The 17,132-nt window shown below is 39.6% G+C and overlaps 1 protein-coding gene across 1 annotated transcript; it reads left to right on the top strand.

Annotated features, from left to right (window-relative positions):
• The first annotated feature begins 4,271 nt into the window (after positions 1–4,271).
• Positions 4,272–16,403, top strand: LOC137746896 (E3 ubiquitin-protein ligase KEG). Its single transcript, XM_068486912.2, has 16 exons — positions 4,272–5,197; positions 7,172–7,534; positions 7,627–7,857; positions 8,429–8,554; positions 8,651–8,987; positions 9,081–9,238; positions 9,765–9,922; positions 10,952–11,073; positions 11,202–11,336; positions 11,717–11,841; positions 12,132–12,236; positions 12,342–12,575; positions 13,373–13,706; positions 13,785–13,973; positions 14,078–14,383; positions 14,769–16,403. The coding sequence occupies exons 1-16, from the start codon at positions 4,473–4,475 to the stop codon at positions 15,984–15,986; spliced, it is 4,866 nt and encodes a 1,621-aa protein (XP_068343013.1). The 5' UTR covers positions 4,272–4,472; the 3' UTR covers positions 15,987–16,403.
• The last annotated feature ends 729 nt before the right edge of the window (positions 16,404–17,132 follow it).

Raw genomic sequence — 17,132 nt, 5'->3', positions numbered from 1 at the left:
ACACACATACGACGCCACCACACCACCCTACCATCTCTGGCAAACCCTTGAACCACGCCCGCAGCTCACCATTATCTTTTCTCCCTTTTGTCTCTCTCTCTCTCTCTCATTCTAATCATGGTAGCATAGTGACTATGCTCGGATTTTCTAGGCGAACTCCGCCAACTTGGACCGAGGTGAGCACCCTAGATCTCCTAGAATTGTTTTAAAGTAGATTAGGGTGTTTTGAGACTTTTTGGGGTGGTTTGAACACAGAAATAATTCGAGGGTTTATATTCCCAGTTTTTCGGGAAGGTACCGTGACTTGCAAATGTGTTCCAATCATATCTCCGCCACTTCAGGCCACGAGACAGGTATATTTTGATTCCTTATTTTCCAGGCTTCAATTTGGTGTATTAGATTTCATGTTTTGGTTAAGTTTTGGAGCTTCATTGGAGCTCGGGAATTCTCTGGCTGAAGTCCGGCCTTCCCCTTTCCTTGGGTCTGGTGACCTTAAACCCAGCCCAAATGAAACTCCAGGCCCAACCCTTTTAGCCTAAACCCTTAACCCTTTTGTCAGTTAGGCCTTTATGCCATTTAGAACTTAAGCCTTAGGCTTGTTAACCCCAAGACCTAAACCCTTGAAACCCTTTGGACCCTAAGCTTTCGGCCCGAGATGACATGGGCCTGCAGCCCATTAGACTAGGCCCTTTTATCTAACCCAGCCTTGAAACCCTTGGTCTGGGCTACCCAGGCCCAGAACCCAAATGATAGAGCAGGCCCAAACCTAGGCTTGACCCGTTGATCGACCTTTAACCCAGGCTAGTTGACTGGATGGAATATTCCCGTGTTGACTTTTTCGAAAATTACTCAGGACCTTTATGAGGGTAATTCGATTGTCTTGGATCTGTTTTTGATGTTCGTTTTCCCAATTTCAATTGTTTTAATAGAGTTTTATTAATTTAACCCTTTATGTGCTTAGGTGCATTTATTGTGGCGTTTCCATCTTTGCTAGTTTGCATGGCTTTTCAACGATGAAGTATCTATGAGTAGACCTCTTCTAAAATGCATGTTTTAATAGTAAAAATGCATACATGAAAAACATGATTTAATGATTATGTTTGATGAGTAAATTAGATTTACACTTTATGATTATCACTCTTTACTAAGAATATTTTGAAATACCATACTTTATCGAAACTTATGTTCTTTGTAGTATATATGATGGATGACTATACACTATTTATGATCATGTTTTTACACTTCTTTGTAATATATATGATAGATGACTATATGCTATGAAGATGATATTGAGATATATGTACCTATGCTTGGAAAGATTATATTCAATGTTTTGTGCTTATCTAGTGGTCACTGTTCTGCCTACGAGCGATGATACTTATATTGCCTTCGGGCGGGCATGTGTAGGGCACTGTTCTGTGCATATGGGAGATGATACTTATATTGCCTTCGGGCGGGTGTGTGTAGGGCACTGTTCTGTGTGTACGGCGGAAGATACTTATATTGGCTTTGGCCGGACGTTGGTAAATGGCTTTGGCCGGAAGATACTTATATGTGATACCACTAGTTAGCACACTATATGATATATGTTTTATGAAAGGTTTTGTGGCATGCTAAGGTTTTCGACAAATCTATCATATATTATGCTATTAGTTTTCATAAAACTTTGGGGGTTAGTATGTTAAACAACTGTTTCAATATTATATATATATATATATATATATATATATATCAACTTGGTTCACTCATGTTTTGTTTTGCGCCCCCTCAAGACTTAGATTCAAGGCATACAATCTCAGCGTCAAGACACTTTCGCATCGGCAATCTTTGAGTCCTATCGGTGTAGGACCCATCCTCTTGTTCATTCAATTTTATATTATTCTTTTTAGTGTTATAGATTAGTTGTATACTCTAAACACGTTCCTCATTTGCATATTAATTACATTTAATTTATAAGTATTTATTTATATTCGTTAGTCTCATGCATCCTAACATGACTTCGCCACCTTCGAGTGTCAACCAGCACATGCCTACCCTAGTGTTCAGGGAATATTAGGGTCGGGCGTGTCATTGGGTTTAGTGGGCCGAAGGCTTAGGTTTGGGCTTGGTAGCATGGCTCAAAGGTCTGGGTTGGGCCGGCTGTACAGTTGGGTTTTGGATCTGGCTTAAAAGGTATCGGGTCGGGTTGATCTGATTTCAGGTCGTAGGTCGCCCGGAAATTGGGCAACCCTTCTCGAGCTCCGTTCAAGCTCATTTCTTCACCATTTTCAACGTACAAACTATGGATAGGATGAAAAGAAGAGATTAATACCAATTTGGAGTCGTGTGGTGGCCGGAGTTGGTCGAAAAATGGCCTTCAAGCTTCGAGTTCTTGCCGAAAAACTGGGAAAGTGTCCTCAAGTTGTTTTTTGTCACAAAATGTCTGCAAAACACGCCTATAATCTTTAAAACAACCCAGGACATTGAAAAGGAAGAAGGATCGATAGTATTTCGAGCCTTACCTATTCAGAAAAAGTAGAACTCGCCGAAGTTCACCATTGCACCATCTAAGTGCTTGTCAGAGGAGATCATGGCAATGGTTCGTGACTAGCCTGAGCTTACGGTAGTGGTGCTCGCCGTTCAGGCGAGGGTGGTGCTATTGTCCTTGCTCTTAGAGAAGAAGAGAGATAGTTGGGAGAGAGTTTTAGGGTGAGAGTCCAGAGAGAGAGAATAAGAAGGATTTGGGCTAGGGACAAAACCAAAAGGGTTGGCTCCCCTTGGGCACATCAATTAAGACTAAAAGCAACATTTCAGAATATCTCCCAAGCAAAGTAAAATTACATAAATGCCCTTGACATTCTGTAGAATTAGGGACGGGTCGTTACAAAAAACCCAAAAGTCACACAAATTAGTCAAATTTGAGAGACCCAGATGAATCTTCTTGGTAGAAAATTAAAAAAAAAAAATTGTGAGAAGAATGGGCAAACAACTGGGTAGCCTGTGAGAGCAACTAAGAAGAAAAATTGAAATAAATCTCTCTCTTATCTCAGAATCAGATTGATTGGGATTTCGGTTTTCTTTCTTCTTTTTCCCTCCCTGAAGAAAGAAGGAAAAAGATAATAGAGCAGGAATGGTGATCAAATAACCAAAATCCCCCTAAAAAAGAAGCATAATTTCTTCAATAATTGGACACTAACAGAAAAACCCTAATTCATATTATTTACATTACAAATACACAGGGAAACAAATAGCTAATAAAGATGGACACGGACTTTGTGATCCAGTAAATGTTGTAGATCAAACTTCTAATTGCGATTTGCTTTCTTTATGAATTTTTAATTGTAAGTTTATCCTGTGGCTTTTGAAATTTTGGTTGAAATTGTGAATGTTGTTCTGTTAATTAAATGTTGAATGGATTTTTTAAATAAGATGAAATTGAATGACAAACTTTTGACTTTAGCCAAATCCCTCCTCAATTTTACACCACAAATGGTAGTCCCTTATGTTTTTAACAAGTTATCAATTTGATTGTTTAAGTCTCAAACTCATCAACTTTATCCTCCAATGACAATCCTTCTCAAATTTCAAGCCTTCTAACTTAATTTTTGGTTCCTATGCCTTGCTGCATTTCTATTTTGTGTGTTATTTTTTCGTTAATAAGTGTTTTTTTGTAAGATTATTTGTGAGTTATCTTTCAATGAATATTTTAATTTTGGATTGGTGTGTTTCTAGTTTTGAGTCTACTTTGTTGTAATATCTTTGTTGTGGGAGTTGGTACTATTCATTGTCGATGAGTATCATCTCGTTCATTATATTCAAAATTTTGTTTGTAGATTTCCTCAAATGTCAATTTTCAAAGTGTTTGACATTTTAACCATAAATGGAATTCTTTGACTTTAGAATGTGAGTTTGAATGTGAATTCCTTTGACTTAAGGCTAAGGACCTCTTAGTTTTGTTAAAAATATCTTTGAATTGAAGACCTCAATAATACAATAAAACCGATATCATTTCGTCCTAAAATGTTTTAGCTCAAAGAAAGCGAAACAAAATCATAAAACAAATAAAATTAAAATTAAAAATCGTAAGAAAAAAAAATCACTTCACCAAAACAAAAAATCAAAAGAGCAAAAATAAAAAACCTGTTGCAACTTGCAAGTTAGAAGACACGACACAACCTCCTCCTCTCTCTCTCTCTCTCTCTCTCTCTCTCTCTAGTTTCTCTCTCTTTCTTTTCTTTCTTTCTCTTTCTAGTTTCTCTCTCTAAAAAGGCTAAAACCCTTTTTTCCTTGTTGGTGTAGATTACCTTCCTTGTTAGCCCAACACCCCAACTGATCATTCATTTCTCTCAAATCTCCATTTTCTCTCCCCATTTTATTTACGGATCTGCCCTTTCCCACTCCAGACCCGACCTTCTGAGCTCCCCCGGAGCTCCGAAATCCGAAACCCGATTCTGATCGATTAATTCAGCTGATAGAAAAGCAGCCGGAATCCGATGAAGGTGCCGTGCTGCTTGGTGTGCCAGACCCGCTACGACGAGGAGGAAAGAGTTCCGCTTTTGCTTCAGTGCGGCCATGGCTTCTGCAAGGACTGCTTGTCGAAAATGTTCTCTTCGTGTCCGGAAACTACCCTCGTCTGCCCCCGCTGCCGCCACGTCACCGTCGTCGGGAACTCCGTTCAGGCCCTCCGCAAGAACTTCGCTGTGCTCGCCTTGATTCACTCCAGCTCCAATGGTGTATCGTCTGCTGCCGCCTCCAATTTCGATTACGATTACACGGACGACGAGGATGGGGACGACGATGAGGATGAGGATGGGGACCGACGGTGCGCTCGTGGGTCCCACACGTCGAGCTCGGGTGGGTGCGGACCAGCGATCGAGCTGGCGGTGCACCACGACTTGAAGTTGGTGCGGCGGATAGGGGAGGGGAGGCAGCCCGGGGTTCAAATGTGGACTGCTGTCATTGGAGGTGGAGGTGGAAGGTGCCGTCACCGGGTTGCGGTGAAGAAAGTGGCGGTGGCGGAGGAGACGAGTATGGATTGGGTGATGGGGCAGCTGGATAATTTGCGGTGGGCTTCGATGTGGTGTAGGAATGTGTGCACATTTCATGGGGCTATGAAAAGTGAAGGCACCTTGTGTCTTGTTATGGATAAGTGTTATGGGTCGGTTCAGTCCGAGATGCAGCGCAATGAGGGCAGGCTGACTTTGGAGCAAATTCTAAGGTTTTGTGGTTTCAAATTTCTTTCGTTTCATTTTTTCTTTGAAGGGTTTTGTATTCTATAATGTGTTATATTCTGACTGATTTGTATCTGTCACTGTGCGTGAGTGTGTGGAAAGTAATTTAATTTCTTGGTTTGTGTGGTAATTCTGGATTGTTAGTTCATAAGGGTATTTTGCGAGTGTAGGAAACTCTTGTGGATGTTGATTTAGTGGGTAAAGTTGTGTGCTTTATGATTCGTTAAGTCATGGATTATGATTTTGTTGAGTGGATGCATATTTTAACAAATGAGCATGGAAGCAGTCCTACTTGCAAGAGCGGAGTCAAGAATTTTCAATTGGGTAGGCTATCTATGTTTTTCGTTCATTTAGGATTGGGCTTACTCTTAAGAGGCTAGAGACTTACTGTATGTGAGTTCAATGCTATTAGGTTTAGTGGGTTGTTTACTAGGTATAATTTGATAGACAAACACTTAACATAAGCAAAATTATAGGAGGATTTTTTCAGTCCCCAAAAGGCTAACTAGGTTGCAGTCCATGGTAGCCTTGTATGTGTCCCGCCAACGAATATTCTTGTCAATGTCTTACTATGTAAGTGGGATGGTATTCTGTTGAGTTTGATATAGCATAATCCCACGTGAGGCCCTAAAACTACAAATATAACCCTTCGCATTCAATGCTAACTGAGGATGCAAGTTATATTGCAATCACCAAATTGTGGTGGCTTCCATTCCCAGAAATGTTGTCCTCGCTAAAAAGCTTTCAAGGAGGACAATTTTTGACCTTTCTTACTTAGCCAAACGTAGTTTCTGTTCCAATATATACCTCATTTTTTTAACCCTGAAACGGGGAATTAGAAACTTTATAAGAATGTTGATTTTCTCACAAGGGTTGATGTTGAATTACGGGATTTTCTTTGTGACTGGAGAGTAATCTCTCAATGGATGGACATGACGGAACAGGTATAAATGGAAAAAATGGGGATTGCTGGTTGCGTGAGACCTACAAGAATTTCCCCTGACATGGAGATCAAGCTTATTCATAACCTTTCATTCAATACTCCTGCAAATTCTTTAAATCCATTGAAATTAGTTGTCAGATTTAACCATATCATTCTTAATATTGTCGAGTTTGTATTAACTTTACTGTTGTAGCCATAAGCTGGAAATAAAACCTTCCAATTAATTGCAAAATTGTGAACAGCTGTATCAATTTAGTAAGTCAAAAAAGAGACTTAATAACAATGTTCTTACATGTTAATTTTCCCTTCAATAGAACGGGCAATCAACATAATAAATGCATTGTTATACAAGATCAATTGTTAATTGTAGTTACCCTGTCCTCCTTTAACCACCATTTGTGCTACAAATGTTTGATAACTGATGCAAAGGTTCTATTTACATTGATTAGCAATGAGGAATCTGAAAGGAAAAAAAAAAAAAAAAAAGAACTTTTTAAACTTGGAAATAGTGAATGAATATCTCATTTGTTCTGAAAGATATGAAGCTTAAACTGATTCTTGTAGAATTGTTTTTCTTTCATAAACAATGAAGCTTTCTTTATTTCTGTATTTATGAGGTAGGAGCGGGAAATACTAACACAATAAAAATGATTTGGAATATCATTCTGGTTTTCTGAATGCACTTTGAATCTGAACGCTGAGCCTTAGTCTTTGCGAACAAATATAGAAAAAATTGTGTCTTCACCGACAAATACAAAACGTCTATTCTGTTGTCCATGCAACCAGCTTCCAAAAGAGAGCGCCGGGTTTGCTTCGCACATCTCCTGTCTTAATTTGAAATGTTTAGTATGGTCATGTATATGCTTATACTTCTATTCCACACATACTTAAGTTCTAGTTGAGTTAGAGGTTTACCAATCCAAGCTTACCAATGTGTAAGTTTATATAATATCTTATATTAGTAACTACTAGCTGGCTTAATTCTTGTCTTGATGTTTTGAGCGCTTGCCATTTGTAGATACGGGGCTGACATTGCACGAGGAGTGGCTGAACTTCATGCGGCAGGTGTCATTTGTATGAATCTAAAACCGTCCAATCTTCTTTTGGATGAAAGTGGTCACGCGGTAGTTTCTGATTATGGAGTTGCTGCAATTCTGAAGAAACCTTCCTGCCGGAAAGCTCGATTGGAGTGTGACACCTCAAGGATCCATTCTTGTATGGAGTGTACAATGCTTAGCCCCCACTATGCAGCTCCAGAGGCATGGGAGCCAGTGAAGAAGTTATTGAATCCATTTTGGGAGGATGCTATTGGTATTTCTGCTGAGTCAGATGCATGGAGTTTTGGTTGTACATTGGTAGAAATGTGCACTGGTTCCATTCCGTATGTGGAGCAACATACTGTATATTTGAAAGTTCTCATTCGTTTTCCCCTTGTGAAATGATTTTTAGTACAAGTTGAAATTCATTGTGCAGATGGGCTGGTTTAAGCACTGAGGAAATTTATCGGGCTGTAATCAAGACTCGGAAACTACCCCCACAATATGCAAGTGTAGTAGGTGTTGGGATACCTAGAGAATTGTGGAAAATGATTGGCGAGTGCCTGCAGTTCAAGGCATCGAAAAGACCATCTTTTAATTCAATGCTTGCCACTTTTCTTCGCCATTTGCAGGAGATACCACGCAGCCCTCCTGCAAGTCCTGATAAGTAAGAATTCAAAGTTCTGATCGTGCCCCTGAAGTTTCTGGTATTTTTATTCGTAGTAGCTTGACTTAACCAATCCTAGCTGATATCGTTGGATGAGACAGAGACACACAAACATTATAATTATATATAAACAACTGCCTTTAATATGATCACTTTTGATGAATACTAAAAAGGGATCCCATTATTGGGGCCACTCACAATGTGGTTCAGTGATCCGAACAGTAAAGCAAAATTGGAAATTGTTTTGCCATTGGATTATCATTATGAACACCTCGTTGTTTATTGGAAACAATGTGTTCGTCTATTTGTTGTGCTACAGTTAGATGACTAAACGATTTTCAATTTTGGGGGTTCTGGAAGGATGATCCTTTGGGAGGTCTTAGAAATGAACATTTCAGATAGTTCAGATAGATCACAGTGAGTTACGCTATACAATATAAATTTTTAATAACTTGGGGTATCTGATTAATCCCTGAGGGCAGAAGAAATAGCGTAACTCACTGTGTTCTAGCCAATTTCGTAAGATTTACATCAAAAGGGGAAAAAACTTATATCTCGAGTGTTTGAACAGTGTTTTAGCTAAATCCTCTGGATCAAATGTGATGGAACCATCTCCTGTATCCAAATCAGAAGTTTTTCAGGGTAACCCCACCCTTCTGCATAGACTTGTGTCTGAAGGGGATGTGCGCGGTGTTAGGTTAGTGCACTTTGTCAAAGAATTATTTGAGCTATATTTTTCTTAAACACAAACTTTTTGACTTATTCTCCTTGTCACACTTCTTTGGTTGTCCAGAGATCTGCTTCAAAAGGCCTCAGCAGAGAGTGATAACAGCACAATATTGTCTCTATTAGAAGCTCAAAATGCTGATGGCCAAACTGCTCTCCATTTGGCCTGTAGACGCGGTAGTGCAGAACTTGTTAATTCTATTTTGGAGTATCAAGAGGCCAATGTGGATGTCTTGGACAAAGATGGGGATCCTCCACTTGTTTTTGCATTAGTAGCTGGATCCCCAGAATGCGTTCATGCTCTCATTAACAGAGGTGCTAATGTGAGATCTAGGTTGCGAGAAGGCTTTGGTCCCTCTGTTGCTCATGTCTGTGCCTATCATGGCCAACCTGATTGTATGCGTGTATGTGTCAGTTGGATTTTTAATGATATTTCATTTTTACTTCATAAGGTTCTTGAAAGGTGTACTCTTAAAATATACTTTGTATGATCTCAGGAGTTACTAATGGCTGGAGCAGATCCTAATGCGGTGGATGAGGAAGGTGAATCTGTATTGCATAGAGCTGTTGCGAAGAAATATACAGATTGTGCCCTTGTTGTTCTGGAAAATGGGGGCTCTAGGTCAATGTGTGTTTTGAATTCAGAAAAGTTTACGTAAGTACACAGTTGATTTTCATTTTTTTCCAGATATAAGAACCATGTGCATGCAAGCTATAGGGAAATGAAAATCATTGATGACGTGTGTATGCTATATATTTTGTTTTTACTTTTAATGTGCACAATCCACTGAGCCTTAATCAGGTTTTAGAAAATATATTTATGCTTTCTTAATTTATAGGCAGGCAGGGTTTACCTGCTGGTGATGTGTTAAAATTGTTTAACTATACCCAAAGTGCGCAGTATAGGTGATGAGTTGTACTAGTTGAGCCTTTCTGGAGTCCTTGGCCCAATGATTTTGCTGATCCTATGATTCAAAGTACATGCTTAGTATGCCTGACAGTTGTCACTTTTTTTCCTAAGCATATTTGTTCTGTAGGTTATATTTTAATAGGCTTGTAAATTGTTATCAGAGTAGTTGCATGTCTATCTTAAATGATTTTGCAAATTGCAAGTGGATTCAAACTACATATATTTTTGGTCTCGATTTTTAATTGCCTGTTAATTTCTTATTGTATCATAGACCATTGCACTTGTGCGTGGCAACATGGAATGTTGCTGTTGTTAGAAGGTGGGTGGAAGTTGCAACACCAGAAGAGATTGCTGATGCAATTGATAGACCAAGTCCAGTTGGCACTGCATTGTGTATGGCAGCTTCTCTAAAGAAAGATCATGAAATTGGTAATCTTAGATCTTTGGAATGTCTGGTTCATTGATCTGAACTTCTAATTCTTTTTGTAGTTTTAGAGGCACTTTGGTTAATATCGATTATTTTTCGGACTTTGGTTGATGTGATTATAGCATCCAATAATTGACATATGGGTATATAACTAATCAATACCTAGTACCTACCCAGTTTTTTAATGTTGAAACTAGCATCTTGGCATCTCCTCACACATGCCAATTTATTTATGTCATAAAAAAATTGTATATGTTTTTTAAATTTGATGTCTCTCCTAGTTTTGTGCAATATGCATGATTGCATGTTCCAAAGTCTTGAAATGGTTGTTGATGAATATATACAAGCTCCATGGTCCATCGTCACCAAAACTGGTCTAGAGATCTAGCTAATAGGTCTATAGATACAGATTAAGAACTTTCCCTTGGTTCACATTTTATCCGCCCATGATGACTGGTAAGGCGGGCACTTAAATCTTGAATCCCCTTTTTTTTTTTTTTTTTTTTTTTTTCAACAAATAAATGTTTTATCCGGCCATGATGACTTGTAGGGAGGGCACAGATTAAGAACTTTTCCTTGGTTGACATTTTATCTTGCCATGATGACCTTGTTAGGCGGGCACTTAAATCTTGAATCCCATTTTTTTTCCAACAAGTAAATGTTTTCGCAATTGTTTTATCCAGCCATGATGACTTGTAGGGTGGGCACTTAAATTTTGAATCCCAAATGTTATGTCAATACGTCAACAATTAAAAATTGTCGTATTAAACTCTTCCCCACCCCCCCCCCCCCCCCCCCCCCCCCCCCCTTCTTCTCCTCCTTTCTCTTCGATATAGAATATTGTATCATCTATTGTTTTGAGATAAATTAGTTTGCTTCTTTGTAGCTCTTTCCTTGTTGGTTTTTATGTTTAAGTACACTAGTGGATAGGTAAAATTAATTGTATTTCTTTCTTCAAGTGTTCTACTTGAAGCAATTAAGAAATTTATGTTACTATTAGTATTGATATTTATACCTGATGCTGGTTGTAGAAGGAAGAGAAATTGTGCAAATTTTGCTTGCTTCTGGAGCAGATCCAACTGCTCAAGATTTGCAGCATGGACGGACAGCTTTGCATACAGCTTCAATGGCCAATGAAGTTGAGTTGGTCAAGGTATGGAAGAGAGCTTCCTACTACATAATATCAGAATCTAAACCCCATTTCATGATTTTTGGTCATCTATCCTCTCTGTGCATTATTGAAGTATCGACACTTTGGAAAACTTTGTTTTTTCTTGGTAGATTATACTTGATGCTGGAGTTGATGTGAACATTCGGAATGTACAAAATACAATTCCTCTTCACGTAGCATTGGCCAGAGGGGCAAAGTCATGTGTTGGACTGCTTCTATCAGCTGGAGCTAATTATAATTTGCAGGTTTTTCTTCAATCACTTGAAATTGAATTGTTTTGTCAGTTATACATTCTCATGGTATCTCAATCTTTTCTTTGTTGGAACTGAGTTTTGATATAATGCCCGCATGTTATGTTGAATGCATATAGTCTTCTAAACAGAGACTCCAATTTGATATATGCACGTTGAGGCGATGCTATGAGGAGCCAGTCAGAGCATCTCCAATCATGCTCTGTATTTTCAATTCAAATTTTAGCTAAAAGACTAGAAAGTTATTTTTGGAGCTCCTATAAAATTGCAACTCCAACCATACTAATTTAGGGAGTTATAATAATTGTGAACCAATAGGAATAATTAATGCTAGGAGCTCCTTTCTTACAATGTATTTTGCTCATTGTTATTAGGATGACGAAGGTGACAATGCTTTCCATATAGCAGCAGATGCAGCAAAAATGATACGTGAAAATCTCGAATGGCTTATTGTCATGCTTAGAAATCCTGATGCTGCTGTTGAAGCTAGAAATCACAGGCAAGTGCCAATAAATGCATCGCACTTTTGGGTGGCTTGACCTTCATTTGCAAGAGATTGTCCTCTTTCAGCTTTGTTTTCTATTAAGCAGTTGAACTTTAACAGCTGTTTTTTCCCAAGAAACAAATAATGGCTAATACAATTACATGGTTGTGGATGACTTATTGATGACTATTAGGCCTTTATACTTTTGCGTTTAATGAGAACTTTTTGGAACTACAAAAATGTGGGAAGGCTTAGGGTAAGCTATCTACTATATGACCAACTTATGCATTTGACTTTGATGGCAGTGGCAAGACTTTACGTGACTTTTTGGAGACACTTCCTCGGGAATGGATATCTGAAGATCTAATGGAGGCACTTGTAAATCGGGGAGTGCGTCTGTCTCCTACATCGTGAGAAGAGATGATACCATTGTGCTGTTTTTTGATATTTTTTGCATGTCTTATACACCCTTGCGACTAATAGATTCCATATTTCTTGTTTTCTCTATGGTCTAGATTTGATGTAGGAGACTGGGTCAAATTTAAAAGAAGTATAACAGCTCCTATGTATGGCTGGCAAGATGCAAAACATAGAAGTGTTGGCTTTGTGCAAGGTGCCCCAGATAAGGACCATTTGATAGTATCATTTTGTTCTGGAGAGGCTCGTGTTTCGGTGAATGAAGTTGTAAAAGTTATTCCCTTAGACAGGGGTCAGCATGTCCAGCTGAAACCAGATGTCAAAGAACCCAGGTTTGAATCTGATTAGTTTCTATATGCATCCATATTCAATTAGATTTTGGTAGTATCTACTTTTGAATAGCTTCTCTTGTTCTTTGATCCTGAATGTAATTTTCATACTGCAACTCCCTTGTTAAAATTCAAATTTTCACTTTTTAAGAAAGGAAGGATCAATATTTTAGGTTCTCTCTTTGAAATATTATAATTATTCACTAGTGAAACCACTTATATTGCTTGTAGTAATTATGGGATTGTAAGGTTGATTCACATTTCTTGCAAAATCTACTGGTCCAAGTGTAGGATAAAGTATTTATGCAGTTCAGAGACCAGTCATGCCTGATACCACATACCCAATAACGGGTTCTACTCCAGAGCCCGTGCAAAAAAAAAAAAAAAATAGAAGACTATACATTTTTTGGTCACAGCCCCTCATACTGATTTACCTCAATCTTCAGGATTATTTTTTCCTAGGTACCATAGATTAAAACAGACTGAAGTACTTAATAGTTTGGTTGATTGGACTTTTAGATTATTTAACCAACTCATTACCTAAACAATTTTTTAAGCTTACTTGAGTAAACAGCTCATGCATTGTTGCGTGGTTAGTTTTTTTGTTTTTCTTTGTGGTCAAGTAGTTCATTAGTTCTTAGTCTTCCCAAGTGATGGCATCTGATACACTTTATCTTGTGTTGAGGTTTTACTTCTGCCTCTGTCATATTTAAGTCCTTTTTATATGCGCCTTCTTATATCAACTTGTAATCCTTATTCAACGTGATAAATTTGTTGACTAAACCTTGTTTGGTTATCAGATTTGGGTGGCGTGGCCAGTCTCGCGATAGCATTGGTACTGTATTATGTGTCGATGATGATGGTATCCTACGTGTTGGCTTTCCCGGAGCCTCCAGAGGGTGGAAAGCTGATCCAGCAGAGATGGAGAGAGTTGAAGAATTCAAGGTTGGGGACTGGGTTCGAATTCGCCCCACTCTTACAACTGCAAAGCACGGATTAGGATCTGTTACACCTGGTAGCATTGGTATTGTGTATTGCATAAGACCGGATAGTAGTCTGTTGCTGGAATTAAGCTATCTTCCAAGTCCATGGCATTGTGAACCAGAGGAGGTTGAGCTTGTAACTCCTTTCAGGGTGAGCGAGATATGTTGATATTTGTTGTACAGTTCTTATTCGTAGTCTTTTCAAACACTAATAGTGTTTACTTTGAAGATTGGTGACAGGGTATGTGTGAAGCGATCTGTTGCAGAGCCTAGGTATGCATGGGGTGGTGAGACACACCATAGTGTTGGAAAAATAAGTGAGATAGAGAATGATGGGCTCCTGGTAATTGAAATACCAAATCGACCAATACCATGGCAGTCTGATCCTTCTGACATGGAGAAGGTGGAAGATTTCAAGGTAATATCTAATTTTTCATTCATATTTTATTTATTAAAAAAATACAACAGGATGGCATTTTTTATTCTTCTTCTTATCCACATATTGCCGTTTCTACCATGCAGGTAGGTGACTGGGTTAGAGTCAAAGCTTCTGTACCATCCCCCAGATATGGATGGGAGGATATCACAAGGAACAGTGTTGGGATAATTCATAGCTTGGAGGAAGATGGTGATATGGGTGTCGCCTTCTGCTTCAGGAGCAAGCCTTTTTCTTGTTCTGTCACAGATGTGGAAAAGGTGCCCCCTTTTGAAGTGGGGCAAGAGATTCACATGATATCATCTGTTACTCAGCCAAGACTTGGATGGTCAAATGAAAGTCCAGCAACTGTTGGAAAAATTGTTAGGATTGATATGGATGGAGCTTTGAATGTAAGAATTCTTATCTTAGACATATATACAATATCTTATATGAGCGGAGGACGAGAGAAAGAGATCAAGGGAGAGGAGGAACAATACCTAAAATGTTTCAAAATTCTAATGTCTTAGTTTTCTGTTGAAGTTTATCTTATCTCATGTCTTCTTAACCCGTCTGTCTCATCCCTTTCTCTTTTTAATTGAAGATACATAAAAAATGAAATTAAAAAAGGAACTTTTGCTAAATGAACACTTCCATTTTTTCGGTTAAATTAGTTGTAGAACATTTTTTGTTTTCTGCTGGTGCATGACAATTTCTGCAACTATATATTATATGCTTCTGTGTACGTGCAGAATTCAACAACCATTAACAGGACCCTTTTGCTTGTTTGTTATGTAGACAAGAGTCACTGGCCGACAGAGCTTGTGGAAAGTTTCTCCTGGAGATGCGGAACGACTTTCTGGATTTGAAGTTGGTGACTGGGTACGTTCAAAACCAAGCCTGGGAACTCGACCAAGCTATGACTGGAACAGCGTTGGAAAGGAAAGTTTAGCTGTCGTGCACAGTGTTCAAGATACAGGTTACCTGGAGTTGGCTTGTTGTTTCCGTAAAGGCAGGTGGATAACTCATTACACAGATGTTGAAAAGGTCCCATGCTTTAAAATTGGGCAGTATGTCCGGTTCCGGACTGGGCTCGTTGAACCAAGATGGGGCTGGAGAGGGGCTCAACCTGATTCTCGAGGCGTCATAACTAGCGTTCATGCTGATGGGGAAGTGAGAGTGGCTTTCTCTGGTTTGCCGGGGTTGTGGAGAGGAGATCCTGCAGATCTTGAAATGGAGCAGATATTTGAAGTTGGAGAGTGGGTGAGATTAGAAGATCAAGCAGGTGCTTGGAAATCCATTGGACCGGGTAGTGTTGGAGTGGTGCAAGGATTGGGATACGATGCAGATACATGGGATGGAACCACATCCGTTGGATTCTGTGGGGAGCAAGAAAAATGGGTTGGGCCTACCTCTGCTCTTGAAAGGGTGAACAGGCTGATGGTTAGCCAGAAGGTTAGGGTTAAGCTGTCTGTCAAGCAGCCAAGATTTGGGTGGTCAGGCCACAGCCATGCAAGTCTTGGAACCATATCCACAATTGATGCTGATGGCAAGCTGAGAATATACACTCCAGCTGGTTCAAAAGCTTGGATGCTGGATCCATCAGAAGTGGAACTTGTGGAGGAAGAGGAGCTTCACATCGGTGACTGGGTTAGGGTTAAAACATCAGTTTCAACTCCAGCCCACCAGTGGGGAGAGGTGAATCGTTCAAGTGTTGGGCTTGTGCATCGGATGGAAAATGAGGAGCTCTGGGTGGCGTTTTGCTTCACAGAGAGGTTGTGGCTTTGCAAGGCATCGGAAATGGAACGGGTTAGGCCGTTTAAAGTGGGGGACAAAGTGAGGATTAGAGAAGGGCTGGTGACCCCACGGTGGGGTTGGGGAATGGAGACCCACGCGAGCAAAGGACAGGTAGTGGGGGTCGACGCAAATGGGAAGTTAAGGATTAAGTTCCGATGGAGAGAAGGGAAGCCGTGGATTGGAGACCCTGCTGATATTTCTCTTGATGAAAGGACATGACTGAACTTTTCCAACTTGTGTTTCTTTTCACGGGCTTCCTCTGCCTATCGGGGTTTTCTCCCTCTCGACTGTGCAGACAAGCGGGAATTGCATTGTTACGGCAGCATGCAATCAGATCTGCCTGAAAACTATACCTTTGTTGTAATGGGCTCTGAAAGGACAATTTGCTTTGTTAAATACAGAAGATTACAAGAGACGGATAGATAGGAATCGGGGGAAATTGCCTTTCCCTACCGTTAATTATATACGAGACACAAGGGAGGCGAAGAACGACGTGGCAGTTTGCCATTTGTGTTTCATATATGTGCAGTTGACAAGCTGTAGAGGTATATGTATATACAAGGTTATATATATTGATGTACAAATTGAACCCTTAATCTTGCTAGTTAATACATTCTTTTAGTCCATTTCTCTAAAGCTTTTCTCGTTGGTGTTTTATTTTGTCTGTAAACGAATTGGCAGTAGCTTTATTGCCATTCATTATTTGGATGAGAGAGTTGCAAGCGTCAGGGGGTTCATCTAGTGTACTGTGATTCATTTGTAAATCTCTTGGTACTTACAAATTCCTCCTACAAACGTAGCCTAAATTACAGGGATAGAGGCTTTCTCCTTGGGATTTCAACGCCTGATTGGAACCGAACAAACGAATCCAAAATTTTTCTGGCATTGCAAGAGGAACTCATGTCAAAGTAGCACGATCTAATTCAAAAATCTCACCCAATCGAGCACATCTAGCATATTACCTGCACGAGGAGTGTAGCACGCAGATCATCCACTGCAATATCAGGCCCTGCAACACACTTCTAAATGATTCATTCACGTCAAGGATTTCAGACTTTGGATTGGCTGCGGAGTGATCAAACTCCTAGTAATTCAGTCATCAGGGGGACTAGAGGATATCTTGCACCAGAATGGTTCAGGAATATTCCGATTACTGCAAAGGTTGATGTTTATAGTTACGGGGTCATGTTATTGGAGATTATCTGTTGCAGGAGCAGCCTTGAATGGAAAGGGAAAACGAAGAACAAGCGATACTAACGGATTGGGTTTACGATTGCTACAAGGGAAAAACATTAAAGAAGCTGTTGGAGGATGAGAAGGAGGCAAGAAATGACATGAAAAGGCTGTTGAGCAGGCTTGAAGGAG

Source organism: Pyrus communis, chromosome 2 (assembly GCF_041283825.1).
Source record: "Pyrus communis isolate YQ-2024b chromosome 2, ASM4128382v1, whole genome shotgun sequence".
Lineage (NCBI taxonomy): Eukaryota > Viridiplantae > Streptophyta > Magnoliopsida > Rosales > Rosaceae > Pyrus > Pyrus communis.
Note: the sequence above shows the minus strand (reverse complement) of the source record. Positions and strands in the feature narration are given on the sequence as shown.

Bases quoted from the DNA above. Each gene is read 5' to 3' on its own strand.
- LOC137746896 (XM_068486912.2), top strand. From the start codon at position 4,473: ATGAAGGTGCCGTGCTGCTTGGTGTGCCAGACCCGCTACGACGAGGAG. The intron at 8,555-8,650 runs GTTAGTGCACTT...TTGGTTGTCCAG, and splicing joins GGGGATGTGCGCGGTGTTAG to AGATCTGCTTCAAAAGGCCT. The intron at 8,988-9,080 runs GTATGTGTCAGT...GTATGATCTCAG, and splicing joins GCCAACCTGATTGTATGCGT to GAGTTACTAATGGCTGGAGC.